Source organism: Pimephales promelas, chromosome 10 (genome assembly GCF_988280905.1).
Source record: "Pimephales promelas chromosome 10, fPimPro1.hap1.1, whole genome shotgun sequence".
Taxonomy (NCBI): domain Eukaryota; kingdom Metazoa; phylum Chordata; class Actinopteri; order Cypriniformes; family Leuciscidae; genus Pimephales; species Pimephales promelas.
Window position 1 is genome coordinate 15,087,952 of NC_142778.1, and position 25,372 is coordinate 15,113,323.

At 43.1% G+C, this 25,372-nt stretch overlaps 1 protein-coding gene across 3 annotated transcripts in view; it reads left to right on the plus strand.

Moving 5' to 3' along the window:
* LOC120485860 (neprilysin-like) overlaps nt 1–25,372 on the plus strand; it is a 289,808-nt gene that overhangs the window by 46,434 nt on the left and 218,002 nt on the right. For all 3 annotated transcript variants that reach the window (XM_089135413.1, XM_089135414.1, XM_089135415.1), the window contains exon 3: nt 9,107–9,142. In XM_089135413.1, coding sequence (XP_088991539.1) covers nt 9,107–9,142 — 36 coding nt within the window. The remainder of the gene's footprint in view (nt 1–9,106; nt 9,143–25,372) is intronic.

The window sequence follows — 25,372 nt, forward strand, 5'->3', positions numbered from 1 at the left end:
TAAGATATGGGCTCAGTTTAGAAAGCACACTGGTTTGCATAGGTCCTCCATCCTCTCTCCGATTTTCAAAAACCACAATTTTTCACCCTCTAATATGGATGTGGCATTTCGAATATGGTCTGATAAAGGCATAAAGATCATTGATGATCTCTATGATAGTGGAGTTTTCTTATCCTTTAATAACCTTTCCAAACAATTTGACCTACCTAACTATCGCCAAGAAAGTAATTTTGCAAAATTGGAAGTCCAAAAACCATATACACATCAATCACTGGACTAACCTTCTAATAGAATACATCACATTTGAAAAAATAACATATACTAACAAGAATATTATTTCTAAATTTCTTGATATCTGGAACCCATTCCTAACTCATCTTCATATACATCAGTAGCCTGGGACCGGACCAACGCACTTCCCCAATCATGTTTACAAACTAATAATAAAATATTATCTGTGCATTACTGTACAGCACTATAATAGATGTCCCTGATATATAGGTATGAATATATATATAGGTATGAATGTGTTTGTTTGTATATATGGATGTATTCGTATGTACATCGAATAATGTATAATATACGCGTATGTGTGTGTGTGTATATAAATGTATGTATGTGTATAATATTTGATAAGCTGTATACTTTTATAATCTGCATTTTATCACTATTGCTATAAATCTTTATAGGGTGGTGGTAGTATGGAAGATGAAATATATTATCATTATTATTACAAAGTATTATTATTATTATAGAATTATGAGCCCCCTGTTTCTTTTCTCTCTATAAGTAACCAGTCAGAAAATACTACGTTTAAATATTAGTAACATTATTTTCTATTTACTATTATTATTTATTTTTATGTAATTTATTTATTTTTTTCCTCTGGGTCGGGCGTCTGGTCTGGGTGCTGTTGGTGGGCGCAGCTAGCACGCCCTGTTAGTGATAGGACTGAATGGCCCTTCCCCTTCACTACCTCTAGCCAAACCCCTCCCATCAGGTAAAATAATTATTTTTCATTGATACCTGGGTTGGATGTGGTGTCTCTGGCTAGGGAGCTAACCAGTGTACACCTCGCTCCAAACCATGGGACAAAAAAAAAAAAAAAAAAAAAAAAAAAGGGGGGGGGGCCAACCACCAATAACACTTGGCTATGTCAGGTCACAAACAGACTGGGGGAGCTTGGTTTGGAGGTGCCTGTTGTGGTCCCCCGGTGGAAAAACTCAATGTAGCCCAGAAGTTTAACGATGGGGGTTGGGTGTCACTGATGGTGGTGGAGGGGAATCGTGTTATTGAATCGAGGGGAAACATCGGTGTCTGGGGGGCCTGTTGGTTGCGCTCACTGGCAGTTCTGGATCAGCCCTCTGACCCAGAGTTTAGAGCAGATGTGTAATGAAATTAAATGTATTCTTATTGTCATAGTACTATTGTCATTACTGTTATAGATTGCTATAGCCTATATTACTATTGTTGTCATGAATATTATCATTATAAATACTATCATTGATACTACCACCACTAATACTAATATATATATATATATATATATTAGGGGTGGGCCGTTATCGGCGTTAACGTGCTAGCCTAAAACACGCTCTCACATGTTTTTTTTTTTTTTTTTTTTTTTTGCATTTTTGGGAGTAGTAACATTTGGTTTCAACAACCAGATGCATTTACACATGTCCAGTTTCGTCTGGAATGTGGCCAAGACTACCTTCTGATGTGGTTTGAGTGATCGGAGTTTCGGAGGGCATTTACACCTGGCCTTTTCAAGATCGGAAACACAGAAAACGTATGAAGTTTTTTCAGAGCATCCGTTAACTGAATTAATTGAGAATCTCACCTGAAAATCCAATAACATGCAATTGTCATTCAAGCAGCTGATTTCTGTATTAGGCTATCCATATGCATTCATCAGATATTTCCCTCTCTATTTATTTTTTATTGTAAGAAAAAGAGCTTCCAGGACACTACAAAATAATTAATTTCGTGTTACATAGAAGAAAAGTAGATCAAATGGGTTTAGAATTACACAAGAAAACCTAATATGAACATTCCAGTGTTATATATGAATAATAATATGAATTATAGTGTTAAATCGTGTAATATATTATGAACATTCCTGTGTTAAATCTTGTATAAATCATATTTAGGCCTGATTACAAACTACCTGCGAGGTTATTTATTTGGGTATAGCACACACCTTTGTTAGAATTCAAATCAGCCATTTTAATCTAGATTAATCTAGATTAATTTCAAAATTAATCTAGATTAAAAAAATTAATCTATGCCCACCTCTAATATATATATACTGTATACTGTATATTTCTTTGTGTTTGTCAAAGTCTCTATCATATCCTCTACAACTATTCAGATACTACCCGATTGCATCATCTCGTGTGCCTACATATACCACTTTGTCGATGACTGTGTGGGGCTGTTTTGTATTTTTCTGTTCTCTGTGGTTTTTTTGTTGTTGTTTTTTTTTTGGTTGTTTGTTTCCCCTTTCCTCCTTTTGTATTGTAGATGTGTCTCACTGAATCTTACCTGGTATGTGTTACTGTTTGTTAACCTGCAATAAAAAAATAAAAAATAAAAATAATAAAGATGTTCGAATTATCACAATCCGTGCATGTTTCTTTGAGTTATGAGCTGAAACGTCACATCAGAACAACATAGCATCGCTGCTACTACTACTCATTGGCGCACATAGGGCAACGTTCATGTGTTAGAAGTCCATAAGGAATATCTTTAGATCTAAGTGACGGATTATGGTGAGTTTGGGCTCTTTTCAATCTTAAAAATCTGCTGTAAATAATGATGTGCAATTTTCCACAATTTATGCATGCTTCGTTGCGTTATGGGTGGAAAAACGGCACCAACTGCTCCATCTAAATACAAGGCTCCATGTGCGCCTTTGGGGGTTCTTGTGTTAAAACTCCATTAGGAATATCTTTAGATCTGAGTAATAGATTATGGTGAATTTGGGCTCTTTTTAATCTTGAGAGTCTTCTGAAAATAATGGTGTGCAATATTCTACGATCTTTTCATGTTTCACGTATATATAAACGAAAAACCAACGCGAGTGGTTCATCGGTATATACTTGGCTAGGAACGTCTGTGGCATTTTTTGGTGTTAGGACGCCATGAGGAATATCTTTAGATCTGATTCATGGAATAAATTGAGTTTGGGTTCTTTTTAATTGTGAGCTCTTGCTGTAAATAACGATGTGTGATATTTGATGATTGATGTATTTTTCATGAAGATATGAGATCAAAGGCCAAGTCTAAACTACCTTGCTTGGCTACGTGCGTCTGTATTATTTTTGTGTTAGAACTCCACAAGGAATATCTTTAGTTCTGAGTCATGGATTATGTTGAGTTCAGACTCATTTTAATCGTACGAATCTGCTGTAAATAATGATGTGTCATTTCCCACATTCGGAGCATGTTTAAAGAAGTTACGAGCGGAAATGTGTCTTAAATTAAGCATCCATATATGATTTACATATGGGTCTCTTGAGGGGCTTATTGTACAAAACCTTACTCAAGTTTAGTAAAAATCCCAAACAATTGTGCTAGTTGTATTCTACTCATCGAGGCCTTTCAAATGACATATGGCACATGAATATCTGAGCTGTATGATATATTTGACATATTGCAGTATGTAGTATAAAAAATTACTTCATAATTTCTGAAAACATTTTTTTTTCTATTTATCAGCAAATAACTCAGCACTACTTAGGAGTTTATCAAATTGGCTACATTCATTGTAAATTCCAGACTCTAAGCTTTCAAATGACACCTATTTTAAGTAGATCAATGTCATATTTTTGAAAAATATTATTATTAATTTTATTGCAGGTAGCACCTGCTGGCGGTACACTCAGTTTTAGAAGAATTACTCAGCAGTCCTTTGGAGTTCTTATTAGTGTTTAGATGCATTAAAAAGCTGAGATTCTAAGCTTTTTAAGATTCTAAGATTCTAATACCTAGTTTGCGTTTTTACGTTCAGTGGTTGCTTAGTAATTTGATCATGAATTTTTTTCATGGGGTGGTGTCCCACGGTTGGGACGGTTAGGCTACGTTTCACAATTAATCTGCCACCAACTTTCAATCGCTCTGAATGAGCCGCGGCGCAGCTGCAGGAGATTACACAAAAACAGACACTTTTCAAAGTCTGTGATTGTAGCGCCTCTTAGTGGCAAAAAGCAGTTAATACACCCCATGTTTTACCGCCGCGGCAGAACTGCGGCGGTAAAAACCACATTCTGGTTGATTACCTACTGTAGTTTGCGGTGGTGCTCAGCCCTGGTTGTTTTCAGAGCCTTTTTATAACGTGACATATGCCACTGTCTTTCCACACGATTCTAAAGACCTCTAAATTAGTTTGTTTCCATTTACGTTCTAAGTTACGAGTTTCCATCTTGATAACATGCGTAGTACTGTTGTACCATGGTGCTTTGGTTTTCTCTCTAACCTTTTTTAATCTAATTAGTGCAACAATATCTAATATACTAGAGAAAATGGTGCTCAAACTGCTAGTCATTTCCTCTTTCATATTTTTGTTTGGGTTCACTGAGCAGCTGAGATAGATCAGGTAAGCAATTTGAGAATCTATCTATAGTGGTTGGAAGGATTGTTCTGCCTATAAACAAACTTATACATCTCAAAAGGGGGCTTTTAAAAAGCCGTGCTTCGGACATTAAACTTTTGTCCTGCTCCTGCCAGACAGAGCGGGATTATCCATAAGGGCACTTGTGCCAGTGCAGGAGCCCCAACCATCACAATCACTAGGGGCTGCCAGACCCTTGGTGTGCCCACCGAACAAAACAAAAAGCTGCTCAGAGCGTCTGAACGTGGCAGCGCGTGTAGTGTACAATCTCAGAGCCTGAAGCGGACAAAGGAGATTGGCGTCACATTCGCTATCGGAAGCGAGTAGAGTCGATAGGGAAATAACCTCAGCCCTGAATGGGGTACCAATCGCTTTGGGAACATATCCATGTCTAGGTTTGAGGATGACTCTGGAGTCATTGGGTCCAAACTCGAGACACGCTGCGCTAGAAGAGAGCGTGTGAAGGTCTCCCACGTGTTTTACTGATGACAGGGCAGTCAGAAAAACGTTTTTTAGCGAGAGGTATTCTCGGGGGGGCTTTCATAGCTTCTAGAACTATAGAAAGATCCCAAATGGGAACTGAAGGGGGGCGCGAGGGTTCATCCATATAGCTCCCCTGAGGAAGCGGATGACAAGCTCGTCTTTGCCCAGAGACTGAGCGCGTCGGGGTTCAGCGAACGCCTCGACAGCTGCCACGTAAACCTTGAGAGTGGATGGGGATCTGCCCTTATCCAGCATCTCCTGAAGGAAGACGAGCAAAGACGACACGTCGCACCGCAGTGGGTCTAGGTTTTTGTCATCATTTAGAGAACACAAACCATTTTGACACATAGAGCTTCCTAGTAGAAGCCGCTCTGGCGTTCATGATCGTGTTTAACACTGCCTCTGGCAGAGCAACGGATTGTCGTGCCGCCAGATCCTGCCGCGCGCTTGAGAGAGGAGATCTGCTCTGACTGGAATGGGCCACGGGGCTGTCTGCGACAGCTGAGCGAGCGCCGGGAACCAAGTCTGACTCTCCCAAAGAGGGGCTATGAGGAGCACTGAGTGGCGTGTTTCCCTGATCCTCAAGGAGACCGGAGGGAATGCATAAAGCGGGTAGCTGGCCCACTCCTGGACTAGCGCGTCCTTGCTCTTAGAGAAAAGTATTGGGCAGTGAAGAGTTCTCTTCTGACGCAAAGAGATCCACCTCTGCTCTGCCGAATATTCGCCACAGTTTCTGGACTGTTTGAACGTGGAGTGACCATTCTCCCGAAAGGATGAGGTTCCTGGACAGTCTGTCTGGGTCGTCGTTCAGATGGCCTGGCACATGCGCCGCTCTGAGCGAGAGCAGGTGGCTCTGGGACCAAACTAAAATGCGTTTCGTCAGCAGGAAGAGGTTTCTGGATCTAACACCGCCCTGATGGTTGAGATAGGAGACTACGGCCATATTGTCCGAGCGGATCAATACGTGATGACCCCGAATGCACGGGAGGAAAAACATGAGCGCGTTCTCGACCGCGATCATCTCCAGACAGTTTATGTGTAGGGAACTCTCTTGAACTGATCACTGGCCAGAGGCCGGTGAGCCTTCGCAGACCGCGCCCCAACCTGAATTGGATGCGTCTGTCGAAATTACTTTTCGGCGAGAGACGGTCCCCATGGTAACGCCCCGCTGAAACCATTCTGCCACTGTCTATGGCTGCAGAGCCGAAATACAGGTCTGCATAACTTTGATCAGCTGGCGGCCCGTGGTCCACGTACGGTGGGACAGACGTCTCTTCAACCAAAGCTGAAGGGGGCGCATGCACAGTAGACCCAGCTGAAGCACTGCGGAGGCTGAGGCCATGTAACCCAGCACCTCCTGAAAAGGATGCAACCCAGCGCCTTTTCAGAAGCGTGAAGGATGCGGCGAGACACTGAACATGGCGCGCGCGCTGTGTACATAATCTAGCCGTCATAGCCACTGAGTCTAGAACTATTCCCAGGAAGGAAATCGTCTGACTGGGCTGAAGCGAGCTCTTTGTCCAGTTGACAGAGAGAACCAAGGTGTTCAGATGGTCGAGGAGAACTGTACGATGAAACAGTAGCTCCGTCTGTGATTGTGCCAAAATCAGCCAGTCGTCCAAGTAATTCAAAATTCGCAGCCCCTGACTCCGCAGGGGGGCGAGCGCTGTATCCATGCACTTTGTGAACTTACGGAGTGCTAAGGATAGGCCGAACAGGAGGACAGTGTATTGATAAACCTGACCGTCGTAGGCGAAACGTAGAAAGGGCCGGTGACGGGGATTTATCTGGATCTGAAAATAGGTGTCTTTCAGATCGAGAGAGATGAATCAGTCCCAGTCCCCCTGGCGTACATTTGCAAGAAGATTCTTGACTTTAATCATTTTGAACGTTCTCCTCATGAGCGCTTTGTTCAAAAATCTGAGATCTAGGATCGGTCTGTGGTGGCCGTCTTTCTTGGGAACAAGAAAATAACGGCCGAAAAACCCCGACTCGCTCATAGAAGGCGGAACTCTCTCTATAGTCTTTTTGCACAAAAGCTTTTCTATCTCTGAGCGAAGCGTGTTTGCTGTTTCTGAACTCGCTGTAGTTTCGAGCCGGGCCTGAAAGTGTGGAGGGCGGCGACGGAACTGTAACAGATAGCCGTATTTTATTGTGCTTAACACCAATGGGGAGATTCCCAGAATAGCTTCCCACGCTTTGAAGGACGACGGGTGAATGGCTATATCGCCCTGAATGTTGCACATAGCGGGCTGGACACAGTGTGTGGGCACGCTTAGAGTGTTTCTGGCAACGGGACTTACACTCAGAGAGGAGTTTATGGGCCGTGTAACAGAGCGGGCAGAGGGCGGACACAGGGTCGTGGGCGCGCTTATGCACTCTGACACTCGAGCGGGCTGTGTCCGCTTTGTGGGGGTGGGCTCTTAGAGATACACGGGACATGTGGTGCTTGTGTGTACAGGTGAACACAGAGTTATGGGCACATTTTTTACACAAGAGGCTTTTATGCTCTTTTTGAGATTTCTCTGGGTCGCTGTGAAAACGGCGTTTTGGCTCTCACAAGCGGGCAGGGAGACCGGCTTGTTTGTGGCCGTGAACACTGCTGTAGGCAGTTAGGCAGAATTCGGCTGATTGGGCTTCAGCACGATTTTGGGTCGAGGCCCCCGGACACACAGAGGGCGGCCATGCATCTCCGAAGGGCTTGAGCGGTGGACTTGGTGGCGGGAAGGGTAGCGCTCCTTGAATCTGTAACAGAGGGTGGTTGTTTTCCGCTCTCGTCCCACTCACGAAGGATGTCGCTTTGGAGAATCTGGAGGACAGACATAGAGTGCACCGCCGAGGCGGCCTGACCGGCGGCGGAATATGCGCGAGCGTGAAAGCTAGAGGTCGCTCTACAGGCTTTTGAAGGAAGCGCGGGGGTGGACCGCCATCTGGCAGAAGGCGGGCAGAGGTGCGCAGCGACCAGGTCCGGCGGGGTGAACGCTTCGATGGGGGCTCCGGCAGCCTCTGGGAGCAGCGTTTTTTCTTCCGCGGCGAGGTGATAGGTGGCGCGGGAGCAGTCTTGACAGCTTGAAGTCAAACCCACAGGGTAGACAACGGCAGGTCCTCACAGAGCTCGCATCCTCCATCCGTGAGGGCGAGCTCCACGTGCTCCAAACCGAGGCAGAGAGCGCAGATGACGTGGCGATGACGTGGCTTAGTTATTTAATAATTTTTTGGCTTCAACTTCTCTGAAAAGATGAATCTTTCCCGTAGCGTAAGCTAGCTTACGCAATACGAGAGAACCTCTCGTAAGAGAACCACTGGAAGTTGAAATACATGGCTTCAACCCATTTTGGTAATTAGCAAATGTATCTATTCATCAGAAAAACTACTAATGTGGTAATGTTTAATGAGTCATATATTAACTCATGATTATCTGTGCATTAGGCTATTTAAGCTCAAATTAATTAATATTAGTCCACCCACATTGGTTCTGTAGTTATTTTCCCTGGGCAGCATTGAATCAAGCTGGCACATGCCGGTGCTTCCCCATAATACGGCTGACTACCCATGTAAGCCCCTCTCCACACCTCATTAGGCCTCATGAGCAGCAGATGGAGCTTATAGAGAGTCACTGCAGCCTGCCTCTCATACCCTGATCATCTGCTATTAATGTGCTGGATAAATGTTTAAACAGCAAAGGCAGACAGAATGCTGACTACAGAGATGATCTCCACATGCTCTTCCTCTCATCCACAGGGGTTTGGATGGGAGGGCAGGGCTGTATGGGACAGAGGGTGGAATCCTGTAGATGAATCTTGGTTAAGTGAGAGATTCTCATAAATAATGCCGTAGGTCTATGGACAGATATAAAAGTACAGAGAGAATGGTTTTGAGAAGATATAATTGAATATACCACAGAGAAAGATTTTTAAATAAATGTTTAATTTATTGTTAAATACATTATTAATGGTGTTATTAACTTGCTCCTGACCTCTGACCCCTTGTGCTTTTCTTTCTTTGTAGATGGAGTCTGTATAACCGCAGACTGTACACAGTCAGGTAAAGACATTTTACAACATGTTAAAAAAATGGATCTTGTAATGTCAAATAGTCGACTAATCGCCTTTCTTGCACATTTATGTATTGATGTATTTGATGATACACTTGATGTATTTAAACAAATACATAACCGTATGACAACAAACTCACAAAAATCTTATCATTAGAGTCTACTCGTCCCCTGGGAATTATAAGGTTCTATCTGCGTTCTGAGCAGTTTTGCGATATTGAGCTTCAAAGTTTTTCATTCAAACATGAAAAAAACAGGGACCGTAAATGTGTTATAAACATACAATATATCAAAATCCTCTCAAATTTAAAAAAAAAAACACTTTTCGCTTAGAATTATAAGGTTCTATATGCCAAAACATCATTTGAACATTAAATAACAATAAAAAAAATGTTGTAACAATGTCTCAACATGTTTTAGAAAGTAAAATTTCATCCTTTCTGTGACATTTATTTAATATTTTTTAGCACTTCCATGTATTTAGGACATTTCAAATTAAGCAAAGTAGGTCTAAATATTTTGTCCAGTGCAGAATCTTCATTTTTGGTACCAATTTGGTGGGTAATTAAACACATTATTGCAGAAATTGGTACTTTAATCTTTCTTTTGTTTAGACAGAAAGCAGCCACTGTAATACATCCGAGCAGGACTTTATTCCAGTTAAAGTGGGCCAGGTAAAATGGCTTTCTCTCTAGACATCAGTATGGCTGAAATAACATGCTAACATTTATTGTTTTAATTAAGACCCCATCAATTAAATTGTTAACTATTTGACCTAAAAGCCTTAAAAGCCGAAGCCTTAATTTGGTAAAAATTAAGATGTTTTTAAGACTTAAAAGACTTAAAACTGCAAGAAAATCGACATGCTTCAGCAAATTAATTCATAAAGTTTAATAATCATTGAAAAATTATTCACTGACTATATAATTACAAAAAAAATGTCAGACTGACTTTTTAATCACACACTCTCACTCACTCACTCACTCACTCCCACAGACTCTCTCTCTTAGCTGTCCATTGTATTCGATGATGACACTTGCTCCAGGTGTGGGGCTGGGAGGGGGGTTGGGTTCAGCGACCTTGCCACTGGTGCCACTTCTCGTGGGCATTGAGTCCGATCCTTGAGCCGCACACTTGTCCACAGATGGAGCAAGGGAAACCAGATACCAGGGGGGTGCCAGCCACCCATTGAAGCCTCTCGGATCGTCGGTCTTGTTTGGTTTGGTGTATTTGAGAGACTGCAGAGGCACAAGTGACCTACCAAGCAGATCTATCGAGTGCCAAAGATTCAAGCTGCGTAAGGGGGATGTTCGCTTGCTTTAGGATGTCCCTGGTATAGTCCTTATAGCGCCGCTTTTGCCCTCCAGCAGACCGCTTTGCACCCATTAGTTGACCGTAGAGGACCTGGCGGGGCAAGCGATATTCAGGCATACGTATGGTGTGCCCGATCCAGCACAGATGTTTTTTGGCCACAGGTGCTTCCATACAGATCGAGCCAGTCTTGCTGAGGATGACCGTATGGGGGATTCGATCTTCCCAGGACAAACTGAGAATCTTCTGCAAGCAACGAATATGGAATGCCTCTAAGGTAATGATGTGCTGGCGGTATGGGGCCCATGGGGCGCATTGTAAACAGCAACCTTGGTACTGATCTTCAGGTTACAGTTTTCAAAAACCCTGCTGCGTAGGCGTCCAAAAGATGATGAGGCTTTATTTATCTGGGTGTGTATTTCTGTATCAAGGGAGGACAGATTGGAACCAAGGTACATGTAGGTGAAGTGGTCCACTGTTTTAAGTGGAACACCATTTATGTGAAAACTGGGGGATGTGGAAGCGGGGGTGGTGAGATGGAACATGACCTTGGTTTTTTGGGTGATGACCTGTAGGCCAAAGGATTGGTACAGACTAGATATTATGTAAAGAGCATTCTGCATAGAGTCCGGGCTGTGAGCTAAGGCAGCACAGTCATCAGCATACTGAAGCTCACAGATTTTGCGGGTTGTTGCCCTTGTATGGGATGTTGAAAAGGTTTCCGTCAAGTCGGTATTCCACATGGACACCGTCTTCATGTCCCATTACACGGTGGAAGAGGCAGGTGATGGCAGAGAGGAGGATATTAAAGAGCACTGGAGTCAAGACACAGCCTTGCTTCACCCCAACATTTACCTCGAAAGACTCTGATTGGAGTTCTCCCATAAGGACTCTGGCTTGCATTCCATCATGCATCTGCTTTAGGATGCTGAGAAACTTCGGTGGAACCCGAAGTTTGGAGAGATGTTTCCAGAGCAGTTCATGGTTGATGGTATCAAAAGCTTTGCTGAGGTCAATGAAGGCAACACAAAGGTTTTTGTGCTGTTCTCGACTCTTCTCCATCAGCTGCCTCAAGACAAAAACCATGTCTGTTGTGGATCTGGTCTCCCGGAAGCCACACTGCGTTTCCGGAAGCACAGTTTCCGAGATGTGCTCAACCAATCTGCTGAGCATGATCTTGGCCAGGACTTCCCTGCGATGGATAGAAGAAATATCCCGCGGCTTTTGCCGCAGACTGCTTGATCTCCTTTCTGTTTGAAAAAGACCACAATGTTAGCATCCTTCCAGTTCTGTGGGAGGGTCCCATGTTCCCAGATGTTCCCAGATCAGGAGGTACAGGCGACGCGTGAGGATGTATCTTCCATGTTTGAAAACCTCTGCAGGGATTCCATCGGGTCCAGGGCTTTTGTTGTTCTTCAGCCCTGCAATGGCTTGTCGGAGTTCTGAGTAAAGTGGAGGGGTGTCCAGGTGTATGGTGGGTGGCAGGTCTGGAAGATTATCCAGAATATGTGGGTCAACAGGGTTGATGTGGTTGAGGAGATTCTCAAACTGATTTGCCCAACAGGCAATAATCTCGTGGCGGTCCTTGAAGATCATGGCGCCATCTGCTGATCGGACTGGGCCAACTGCCCACTTCCTGGGCCATGCAATGCTTTGATGGCATCATAAAAGCCTTGAATATTATTGCAATCTGCCAGGTTCTGGATTTCTTGTGCCTTTTGTACCCACCAGGTGTCCCCCATAGACCTGAGAGCTCACTGAGTTGCTGCTCTTGCAGCAATGAAGGTGGCTTTAAGGGTGGGAGATCCAGGGCAGGAAAGAAGAGCTTTGTGGGCCTCATGTTTAGTTTTTAAAAGTGACTGTATCTCAGCTGAGTTACAGTCAAACCAGTCCTGGTGGTGTTTCCTCGATTGGCCTAGTGCCTCTGAGGCTGTGCTGTGAATAGCCTGGCACATAGCTGGCCAGTCGGTTGATTCCTCAGGGATCTTGTTGAGGTTTTCAGCAAGGAGCCATCGGAGGTTGTCTTTGGTAGTGAGGCTATTCAGCTCTGTGCAGTTGAGTTTCTTGTTAGGAGCTGTCCTTGGGCCAAGGGGGTGAATGATCATGAGTAGTTTGGATCTGACCATGCGGTGGTCAGTCCAGCACTCAGCTCCGCGCATACGATGGGTTATGAGGACATCATGTCTGTCCTTTTGACGGGCAATCACATAGTCAAGAAGATGCCAGTGTGTTGAGCGGGGATGCTGCCAGGTGGTTTTAAGTCTGTTCTTCATCTGGAAGATGGTGTTGGTAATGACCAGCTGGTGCTCTGCACAGAGGGAGAGGAGTCTGAGCCCGTTGTGGTTCATTTTTCCCACACCATGCTGGGCAATGACTTTACTCCATACCAGGTGCTCCGTTCCCACTCTATCATTGAAATCTCCCATGAGTATGAACTTGTCTGTAGCCGGTATTTTCTGTAAGATGGCATCAAGAGCTCTGTAGAAATCTTTGAGGTTGTGCTTGGCATCAAGTGTTGGAGCGTATGCACTGATGTGAGTGGCGAAGCGTTCCTTTGCCAGGGGAATGCGCCTTGTCATCAGTCTTTCATTGATGCCGATGAGGGATTCCGGAATGCACTGCAGCAGTTTAGACTTTACAGCAAAGCCAACTCCATGGTTATGGCGAGTGCCTTCGGGACCCCCTTCCAGAAGAAGGTGTACCCAGCACCAACCTCTGTCAGGGAGTCCTCCCCATGTAGTCTGGTCTCTCTGAGAGCTGCTATGTCGATGTTATATCTTGCGAGCTCCAGGGCCACCAGTGCTGTCCTGCGATGGTGCCTATCAGGAGTTTCGGCCAGGTCCAGCAGTGTGCGAACGTTCCACGAAGCAATGCTTAACTTCTTTTTCACCTTGAATTTTCGACCGCAAAGGGGGATGCTCCGACGGTTGCGGCTTACCGTCCGGAGTATGAGGAGCAGACAACTTTTGGACCACCTTTTCCAGGTCCTTCCCCATTCCAGGGGTGAGCAGTGTGGGTCTTCACTGTTTACCCATAGCTGGTGCTATTTACCCATAACTGGGGCAGTGATTGACAGGAATCAGGGCGTTTCCACTCACCGATGGCCTGCTTGCGTCTCGGGGGCCCACTGCTGCTCCGAGATCCCGTACAACTTTGCCTGGAACCAGTTACCATGTGTGCCACGAGGAGGCGTATACGAGATCTTGGCAGTGGAGAGGCTATGTACCGGCTGAGGAGGCTTACACGCTCGGCTCCTCTTTTCACCCCTAAAAACAGAGAGCTATCCTGTGGCAGTAGCTGAATGCAGAAAGCCAAGCAGAGGCAGCATGCAGCATGCACTAACTACAAGCATTACAACACTGCTGCACTGACGCATCACACGCCCTGTGTATTACACACTCACACTCTCTCACACAAACACTAAAACTCACACAGACATACACACACACACACTCTCTCTCTCACACAAACCAACACACATTTTCTCACACATAGGCCTACACACTCGCACACGTACACACTCGCACACACACACACACACACACACACACACTTTCAAACAAACACACACACACTTGCATGTTGAATGGTTTTCTAAAATATTCAATTTACTCACTGCATATTTGAATAATTCAGATAATAATAACTATAATAATAATAGTTATTAATAATAATTTCATTAATAATATTAACCAATACACTATAAAGAAAATGACAAAATATAAAGTTAAGCCACTTCATAACACTACACAATTTAGTGAATATTTAATTTACTGTAAATGTATAGCATTATGCCTTTATGGGGTTTCTTCCTGTTTTCAAGGAAAAAGCCGGTGACCCGACATATAAAGTTGATGCTGATTGGTCCTCTTCTGTGCATTCGAATTGCTGATTTGCTCATGCAGATAGAACCTTATAGAGCCAAGTTAGAGTTTGACTTTGTAGATAGAACCTTTTTTTAGAACCGTTTTTTCAATAAAAAGTCCCACAATGTACACAACTTAAAAAAAAACATCACATAACGTAAATAAGTTGTCACAGAATAAGAATATGTGATATTTTTTTTAAATTTATTTATTTGATCAGGGACAATGCACAAAAACCATTAATCTAAGAAAGAAGAGATTTCCGCCTGCAGTCATGTGGAGTCATTTATCATCTGCATATCATCATCTGCAGTCATTCACACACCTGCAGGCGTGTAAATGTGCTATAGTTAGTGCAAGAGATAATTTCATTTGGAAGAGTATTCCAAAGGCTCACTGCTTTATAAGAGAACGATTGTTGACCAAATGTGGTTCTGCATCTTGGAACGCTGCACTCTTCTCTAACTGTCGACTGTATGGTTCTAGAATTTCTCTCCGAATTTAGTGTCACAAATAGCAGCGATGATATGAATAATTTTAAATAGAGAAGAAATTTGATTATATTTAATAAGGTTTTCAAAATTAAAAATGTTATATTTACTTAGTGCTTTACAATGATGGTAGTAGCGAGACCTTTTATCATGAATTTTTATAGCCCTTTTGTATAATGTTTCAAGAAACTTTGGCGATGTTTTACACGCCTGAGACCAACTAAACATGCAATACAAAAGATGTGAAACAATCATAGTATTAAGGAATGTATTTGAGGCTTCCGTAGTTAATGAATTTCTAATATGTTTATAGTTCATCAAATTAAATTTTAATTTATTACTGAGTTTTTTTATGTGACTATTAAAACCAAGGTTAGAGTCAAGTACTAAACCTAAATATTTTGTTTCATTTACATTTTTTAATTTTTTGTCCATTTACTTGAATTCTTTGAGTTTGTTGTATTTTGTTTATTTGAAAAAACAAAACAAAAAAAACATTGAGACTGTTTTTTCAACGTTTAATGTACTAAAAATTGAATAACTCAATTTTGACAAAAATGTCAGATAGAACCTTATAATTCCAAGGGGACGTACTAACAACTGTCATGAACAAATCAAATGTTTTGTTAATTCTTGAAATACATTTACATTTAATCATTTAGCTTGCCTTTTATCAAAAGTAACTTGCAAATGAGAAAAGCAATATTAGCAACCAAACCATCAGTTGGGCAAAAATATGCAAAAACTAATGCAATAAAAGTGCATAAGTGCTGTGAATAGTCCTAGATATTCTAGCATAGTACACGTAGCAAGGTGTTCCCTTTCAATTTATTTCAATGCAATTCAATTCAAATTTATTTGCATAGTGCTTTTTCACAATGCATATTGTTTCAAAACAGCTTTACAAGTGCATTTCAGAAACATACATGGAAAAAACACATTTAGTTAATCATGTAATAATTTAGGGCATAACGTATCGCCGGCGTTGAGTCGTCTCTTCACAGGCATTGAGTCGTCTCTTCACAGGCGCTGAGTCGTCTCATTGCAGGTGTTAATTGGGCATCTGAAGTCTCCATGAGAGGCTGGATACAAACTGGAGCTGACGAACGCCATTTTTCTCAGGACTCACTTTCGTTGTCACTCTTACCCCTTTTCCACCAAAGCATTTTGAGAGCCGGTTCGGAGCCGGTTCAGAGCCGGTGCCTGCGCGCGTACCAGTTCTTTGTGTTCTGTCAGCCAAAGAACCGGTTCGAACTGGACTAGAACCGTTCTTTTACCACGTCATGCTTACGTCGGGGGCTGGGGGCGTGTTTAGATATGTTCTAAACATCTTTTCTGACCATAATATGATCGCAAAGCCAGGAGAAACATTTGCAGAAACAAGATGTAGTCCACCTTTGTAATTGTTATGCTTGAAGTTGGCACAAGCGGTTCTATTTTTTATTTTATTTTTTTAATTGAAAACATTTAGCCTGACTTCGTCATACTCATATTCTACTGAGAATATCTGAAACCGCTCCGTAGGGCTTTGATTATGAGGCGTGTCTTAACCGAACCAGGAAAAAAAAAACTGCACTCAATTGGATTGTCGGTAGACCTACAACCAATCAGAGCAACGCAGTAAGTCAACACCTTTGCATAGCATAGTTTTCAACTACAGAACTTACTTATTTTAGAAGTTAAATAACAAGTTTTGCTTCTTTTACTTACTTCTCCATGAGTGCGACCAAAGGAGAAACCACAATTTTAGAAGTTAAAGGGGGGGTTGACTGCGATTTCACTTTTTTCATTTTAAATAGTGTGTAATGTTGCTGTTGGTGCATGAACAGTATCTGCAAAGTTGCAGCGCTGAAAGTTCAGTGTAAGCAGAGATATCGTCTTTTAAAAAATCAGGAAGTATATTGCCTACAAAAACGACTGGATTGGGACTACAGCTGGGTTATGGTACGTCACTAACCCACACATTTGCATCAACCACTCCCTCCGGAATAGAGGGAATGCATTGACACGTGACTTTCCCGCATGACAACCCCCCTCAGCCTGACCTGCTGCGTGACTGGATTCAATAGGGGAAAACTGTGGAAATGCGACTAAATCGAACAATTTTATCAATTTAAACTAAATGTTGGACTCAATATAGTGCTCCTTACAACTTACTAAAGATCCAGTGATCCATGGATATTGACATGCAGCCAGGAATCGTGTTGCCTGACATTTATTGCCTGATTTCGACACCGGGGAAATAAAAGCAAGACCTAAACATAAAGCAAATTTGCCTGTGAACGCTTCATATAAATATAATATAGGTAGGTCTAAATCCGGGTGATCACTTATATCAGTGTTATATCCTATATATATCATATCGTCCAGCTCTAAAACTTTATACATTTTTTGGTCAGTGTTTATTAAAAAAACATCCAATAATTCAGAATATGCAATGATAAATATTTAATTGATGAGCTGTTAATGTATATAACAATACAAAATATACGGGTATGGTTTTACAGCTAAATTCAGCATATTGACACAAAATGATAACTGCAAATCCACCTTTGGCTGACTGGAGTCCAGTTGTTTCTGTGAATTGCAGCGATCCATTTGCTCCTCTTTCCATAGCAGTCTGTAAAAATATACCTCCGATGTTTTGTCAAATCTAGTTGTAGGCCTACAGTCAATCGCAAAGCTCTTTCTCACTTTATTTGTGTGTTGTGTTTGTTTTTCGCGGTATTCACGCTGAACACATATACAGCCGCTCAGTCTTTTTGCCACTCACTGTGAGGAACTGCAGGCACGCCGGCCGACGGTGACGTCACGCGCATTCCCTCTATAAGCAGAAAAGGGCATGTGCATATTTCAGCAGCTCCAGCTCGTTGAGTGTGTTGTTCACGCAGCTATCAGGTCTTATGTCTTCGAACTTCCCACGGACGCTGTACTTCGTCAACAATGGATACAATTTATGTTTGATTATGTTCCTGACGATCGTAATCTAGCTCACTGTGCTGCGCATTTTACGGAAGACAGCTTCCAGAATCTCCACGAGTTCAACACCGTATTCAAAAAGAAACTGTTACTAAAACATGAAGCAGTTCCAACTTTAAAACCAGAGGCAGCAGTTGTTGGGCCACAACCTGTAAGTAGGCTAAGACTTCATCATTTTAAATGTATTTGCATTTATAATTCCAGACGTTGCCTTGTGTTTTAGTTTTTTTCAAATGCCAGCGCTAGCTTTATTGCCACTAGGCTATCAGTTATGCTATTTTGTGTCTACGACAAACGCGTACAAACATGAATTTTGTATAAGTGCTAATGTTGTAAATGTATTTTTCATGTATATATGTTTTATGACGTTATTTTCGATTTGATCAAGAACGTAAACTTGCCACCGCTGTTTGAGTATGACATTAGTAGCCAGTCAGTTGCTATTGTTGCCAGTCAGATGCTATTGTATTAAACAAACGTGTATAAAGTTAAAAAATGTAGCAAATTATCATTCAGAAACGTTTATTAAGAGCCATGTGTGGTGAGGTTATGTTTGACTCTCTTCATCGCCGCTTTCTCGGTCTGATTCTGGGTCATACTGTTACTGCAGTTCGACGCATATTTACATCTTGACCGGAGCTCACGACGTTCCCATTTCGCCCGTAAAGGAAATGGGCGTTAACTTTCCGGACAACGTAAGCGATAGTTTAGCCAATCACAACACACCGGGCCAAGCTAACCAATCTGAGCCCACAACGTGTTTCTGAGGGCGTGGTTTCATAGACTCAGGAAGTCAACCGCTCGTTCGAGGACAGAGGAGAGCGCGGCTGACAATAAACGTGAAGTTTATGAAAAATAAGACTTTTTAAAAACGAAAAACCACGAATACATGTTATATTGCACCCCATAAACACAATCATGCAAAGAAAAAAAGCAGTCAACCCCCCCTTTAAATAACAAGTGTTGCTTCTTTTACTTACTTCTCCATGAGTGCAACCAAAGGAGAAACCACAATCTTCTTAGTGACCGTCAGAGCCATCTGATAAGTTACATTTTTCCCAAATCATGTAGGAAGGACGCCAAAAATATATTTCCGATGCAATGCCTTGATTGCAGTTTTCTGTTCGTCTATTAAAATTAATTTGCTGTCGATTTATTTTACAACAGACGCGACAGCGGAATCTATACATCTCAATTCTCCAGCTGCAGTCATCTCTGAGGGAAATCAGTTAAGCGCTCTTTGATAACGTGATGATTACGTCCTTGCAGATCATCTGTTTTTTCATCGTATAAAGCCCGCCCTGGCAATTTGATTGGCCCGAACGTTTCTTGTCTGATCATAATTACTCCTCAATGGATCGAGTCCAGACCAAACTTCCCGACCAAAAAATGTTGGGGGTGGAGTTCGGGCTGGCATCAAGGCTAGAAAACATTATAAGCAAAGAAGATAACATTCACAATATAGAACAAATAAATGGAAAGATAAAAAGACATCAGAAAAGATTACATATCAAAGGAAAAGATTAAATGACTTACATATTTAATTTTTTTTTAAAGCCTTCTTGGTACACGAGTTAGAGATAATCCCGAAGTAATGTTGTACTTGCAAGCGTTTCTAGCTAAGACTTATTGCGACGTACACAGTGAAGTAACGACGTCGTTCCCTGAGCGCTCTAGTCAGTGGAAAAAAAAGGTTCTGAAACGGTTCGCAAGTTGAACCAACTCCGAACCAACCAGCACCAGTTCCGAGCCAGTTCTTTTTTGGTGGAAAAGGGGTATCTGAGTTCCGTCGGATCACGACAAATGGGGTTCTGCTTAGAAAGCCTATCAACTTTGAGTATTACAAAACGAGCCAATGGCAAATATCCAGTCTTTAACATTGCAACCCGCGTGGTCCCGAGTGAGTTCGTCGGCCCGCCCACGGGTCAGCGGTCTCATTCGGGCCCCCGGCTTATGAAGTCATGTATATCACCGCATCACAAGATGAGCTGGAGTCCTCTGGAGTTAAAGGCTTGTCTGTGCTGCCATCCTTGGATGTGCTAGCATAACAAGTCTAATCCAGAGTTGACAGCTATGCTTTCCTGGGGGCCGCCGCAAGTATCAGGCTTGTGTTGAAACTTCTGCCATTCCGACCTTGCTGTATGAGCGACAAAAGTGACCGCATGCTCCCTGAGTCAGGTGGTGTCCACATGCGTGGTCAGACATCTTTGGCTTAACCTGTTTGATGTGCACGAGGCTCTGCAAACCCATTTCCTCAACTCCCCCATATCCCAGACTGGCCTCTCTAGCGGCACGGTCAAGGACTCTGCCCAACAGTTCTCGGCCACCCAGAAGTGGACTGTGGCTACCAAACTTGTTTGACCCTGCGAACATCTGCTGCCAATCAGTACCCGGCTCAGATGCCTCAGTCTGCTTGCCGCCGAACGTGCCCTCCTGCGACTTCCACCCCCTCCTGCTCGGCCCCAGCAGCACCGGGCCGCACCATGGAGGTGGTCGCAGCAAGGCGAGCCCCGCAGCCCCGCTGGATGCCAGGCAATGCAGAGGTCCCTTAACGGGCAGCTGAGATGTGGGTTGCAGTTCTTTCAGGTTGTAAATGTGGGTTGCAATTCAAGATGTTCATGGCCAAATGCATTTTCGAATGTGTGTGGCCACAGGATTGGTTTGCAGCAACCAACCTGAAGGATGCCTACTCTTATGTCCATTCTCTCGACTCTCCTGACTCTTGCTGTCATGTCTCTTGTCTTGTCTCCCATTTGGGCTAGCCCTGTCTCCTTGTGCCTTCACAAAGGTTGTCGATGCAGCCCTTGTTCCTCCATGGGAACAGGGGATTCACATCCTGAACTATCTCGGCGACTGGCTTTTCTAGTTCACTTCCGAGACCAGGTCTCCGGCACCTAGCTCGTCTGGGCCTTCGGGTCAACTGGGAAAAGAGTAAACTTTGCCCTTTGCAGAGGATCTCTTTTTTCGGTCGCCTTCTCCACTCAGCCACTCCCGACTTGTCTGGAAATCAAGCGCAAGAGTGCGGTTCCACTGAAGTTATTTCAGAGGCTCCTGGGGCATATGGCATCTGCATTTGCCGCAACGCCGCTTGGATTACTTCATATGAGACCGCTTTAGCTTTGGCCCGAGGTGGGCATAGCAACACGGCGTGCTCCGAGTACTAGTTACTCCGACCTGCCGTTAGACCTTCACCGCGTGGTCCAACCTCAGTTTTCTATGGGCTGGAGTGCCCTTAGAAAGAGTTTCCAGGCATGTTGTTGGGGCGCCATGTGCAATGGATATGCTGCTGTGGGCTCCTGGATAGGACCCCAGCGCCTATGGCATGTCAATTGCCTCAAGTTGCTGGCAGTACATCTCGATCTGCACCGCTTCCATGCACTGCTCAAGAACCAGCACATACTAGTCCGATTAGACAATACCGCAACATTAGCATACATCAACAGACAAGGTGGTATTCGCTCCAGTCATGTCGCAACTCACCTGCCACCTCTTATGGAGTCAGAGGCATCTGAGGTCGCTTCGAGTCAAGTCAAGTCACATTTATTTATATAGCGCTTTTCACAATACAGATTCTATCAAAGCAGCTTCACAGTGATAACATGAAAGTAGTACAACACAGATCAATAATATTGTTAAATATTAAATACTAAATAACCCCGACTAAGCAAGCCAAAAGCAAGGCGACAGTGGCAAGGAACCAAAACTCCATCAGATTGGATGGAGAAAAAACCTTGGGAGAACCCAGGCTCAGTCGGGGGCCAGTTCTCCTCTGGCTTACATTCATATTGTTTATATATAAATATTAAATATAAATATTGTTTATATATAAAAAAGCCATTTATGTTGTGGCATCTTGAGCTGTGTAGCTGATGAGCTCTCATGGCTTCAGCTTCTTCCTAGAGAATGGTGACTCCATCTCCAGTGGGTTCAGCTGATTTGGGATCAGTTCAGGGATTCACAGATAGATCTGTGGATGAGATGGAAGAGTGTGGAACAACGCAAGTTGGGCTGGCAAGACCTGTGGTCAATGGAAGAGAGTAGGATCAGTTTCCTTATTAGGTCAACATATGATGTCCTCCCATCACCGCAGAACCTAAACCTCTGGGTAGGAGAGGATCCTTCTTGTCCTTTGTGTTCATCACCTGCCACATTAAGGCACATTCTGACAGGATGTAAGGTGGCTCTTAGCCTGGGTCGGTTTACTTGGCGCCATGACCAAGTACTGCGATGTTTGGCTTTAGCATTGGAGTGCAAGCCTAGTATGACCAATAAGTTTCTGCCTGCAAAACATTACACGCAGAAGACAATATTCCTCCGCCCAGGCGAGCAACCACAAAGAAAAGGTGTTAACACCAATTCTCGCCCAGGACAACTGGAAACTGCTAAGGACTGGAAGATGCTGGCTGATCTTGATCAACGGCTTATTTTTCCACCTGAGATTGCTACCACTAACTTACGACCAGATATTGTTTTGTGGTCTGGATCAGCACACATTGTTCAGCTGATAGAGCTAACGGTGCCATGGGAGGATGCAGTAGATGAAGCATATGAGAGGAAGAAATTGTGGTATGCTCATCTGGCCACTGAGGCAGAGCAGCAACGATGGAGAGTCTAGGTTTATCCAGTGGAAGTGGGTTGTCGAGGTTTTGTGGCACACTCTACAACCCGGTTCCTCAGAGACGTCGGATTCAGTGGCCAAGAGTTGCGTCACACAGTAAAGAACTTATCTAAAGCAGCAGAAAGGAGCAGCAACTGGCTATGGTTGAGACGGAAAGATTCTAGCTGGCTATGTACAGGCCGCCACGTTACGGTTTTGTAGAATTCTTGAAGAGTCTGTATAGGTTGCACTGAAATTACAGTCGTTACGTTCCTGTGTATATTGTTTGAATGACAGTGGTTGGCCAGATATTGTGGTTTTCGGTAGGTGGTATGCCATATGGAACTGTTTGCCACTGAAACTGCTTTATAACGCACCATTGGGGCTCGACACCCTTTATCAATCGGGTTGGCGTGTATGGTTGGGTTGCCAGAGTCACTTTCGAGCCCTCTTGAGGTGTCGTGGGCTAGTCGACGAAACACTGAGGATGGAAGGTGCCCACTTGAAGACCCTAGAGATGTCCCCTACTCGGCTCAATGGTGGTGGTCCACTAGGGAGACCACACTGTAGTTGCAGCCGTCGTGTGTGCTGACGCGGCAAGTACACTGCAGCCGCGAACGCCGGACAGAAGAGGAGTCACACAACCATATGGGAAGAAGCGTAAATGGATGGTGAAGCATAGTTTGCTGTAAAGCTATCTCTTAGTTTTACTTACCTTGGCGAAAGCCAAGTATAAATCAGCATGAAGTTTTAAAATCTACTCTCGTGTAATGGAAATCATGCAAATTCCGCAGATCCATGGCATTTCTTTGCCATATGCTCGTTTTGTAATACTTGAAGTCGATAGGCTTTCTTAGCGAAACCCCATTCGTCGTCATCCGACGTAACTCGGGGAACGAGAGTTACCGAGAAGTTTTATCTGTAAATATAATAGTAAGTGTTAGTGTTAATAGGTCAAAATATCAACAAATCAGCATTATAGCTTTATATATATATCATTTTCGTTACGTTTAAAAGCACTACAATCTCTGAACAAATGACACACATCAGTTTTACACAGAAAGAATAAAGACATAATTACTTTTTTGTCCATTCTTTGAATTTTCGGCCTTCATTACTGTGTCCGAAATTGCAGCCTATACCATTAAATAGGACACTGGTTGAGGGGACAGCCATTTGTAGTGGTGTCTGAAACCGTAGTGGACATTATCACATTCTAGTGGACATGCATTCATTCAATCCCATAATTCTGTGTACAACTAATTAACTATGCATTAAAATATGCAGTGTCTCACAAAAGTGAGTACACCCCTCACATTTCAGAAAACATTTTAGTGTATCTTCTCAAGAAACAATATTATAGAAATTAAACTTCGATATATTTTAGAGTAGTCAATGTGCTGCTTGTATTAGCAGTATATATTTACTGTCCTCCGAATATAAGTCAACATACTGCCATTATTGTAAAAATGGCTGGCAACAAAAGTGAGAACACCCTAAGTGAACATGTCAAAACTGTATTCAAGTGTCAATGTTTTGTGTGAGCACCATTGTTATCTACCATTGCTTTAATCCTCATGGGCATGGAATTCACCAGAGCTGCACAGGTTGTTGCTGGGATCCTCTTCTATTTCTCTATAATGACATTATGGAGCTGCTGAATGTTAGACACATGGCGCTTCTCCACCTTCCGCTTGAGGATGCCCCACAGGTGCTCAATAGGGTTCAGATCTGGAGACAAACTTGGCCACTCCATCACCTTCACCTCTGGCTTACTCAGCAAGGCAGTTGTCATCTTGGAGGTGTTTGAAAAACAAGCTATTATCACTTAGGGTGTTCTCACTTTTGTTGCCTGCTATTTTGACAATAATGGCTGTATATTGAGTTATTTTCAGAGGACAGGAAATATATACTGCTATATAAGCAGCTTATTGACCACTCTAAAATATATCTAAGTTTCATTTATATTCATGAGATACTGTGTATATATATATATGTGTGTGTGTGTGTGTGTGTGTGTGTGTGTGTGTGTGTGTGTGTGTGTGTGTGTACAATATAATGCACATAGGTGCCTTCCCAGACAGCAAACTGACATTGAATCAACGTGGAAACGACGTCTCTCATGACATTGAAACAACGTTGATTTTGCTCATCGAATTAACGTTGAACCAACGTCAGACGCGGCATTCTTCAAAGCTAAATGAAAATTGAAAATTGGTTTGCTTTCATAACGTTGAAACAACACGTTGATTTTAAGTTGATTTTCCGTTAGTTTTGAAAGAATGACGCGTCTGACGTTGGTTCAACGTTAATTCGATGAGCAAAACTATGTCAGATCAACGTTGTTTCTATGTCATATTTCCACGTTGATTCAATGTCAGTTTGCTATCTGGGTTATTATCGGCTTTTTCTAGACTGAGACATCAACTCCCAGAATGCACTTGCTTCACTGCCCTAGGAGAACATGCCTTCCAACAGAGTGCAGTAGTTAAACAACAAGTCTAGGTTATCAGTGAGTCTCTGTGATGAGTCTGCTGTGTTTTGAGATCGCCCAAAATGACCAGGATTCAGCTTTTGCGTTCTATAGTCGCCATTCATTATGTTCACTGTGGCGAGCAGGACGAGACTGAGGGCCTCTGGAGAACGTCGCGAGGCCGGTGGTGTGATTAGTGATGAGCGACACCTGTGAGACGCACCGGTCTCGTATCTCTCACAGAGGAGTGGGAATTTTCTTAGCAATGTTAAAACGCACATCAAACGATCACTTGTTTAGGGTTCATGTAAACACTACATTCAGATTCACCAATGGAATGAATTCAGTTAGATTGAAACAAAAGGTGTGCATGTAAACAATGAATGGTGACTGCAGAAAGCAAAAGCTGAATCCTGGACATCGATGGGCGGGAAAAAGATGACGGTAACCCATATTACTCAGCTTTTTGCACAGAACAAGAGCCTGCTACTTTAGCTTCCAAA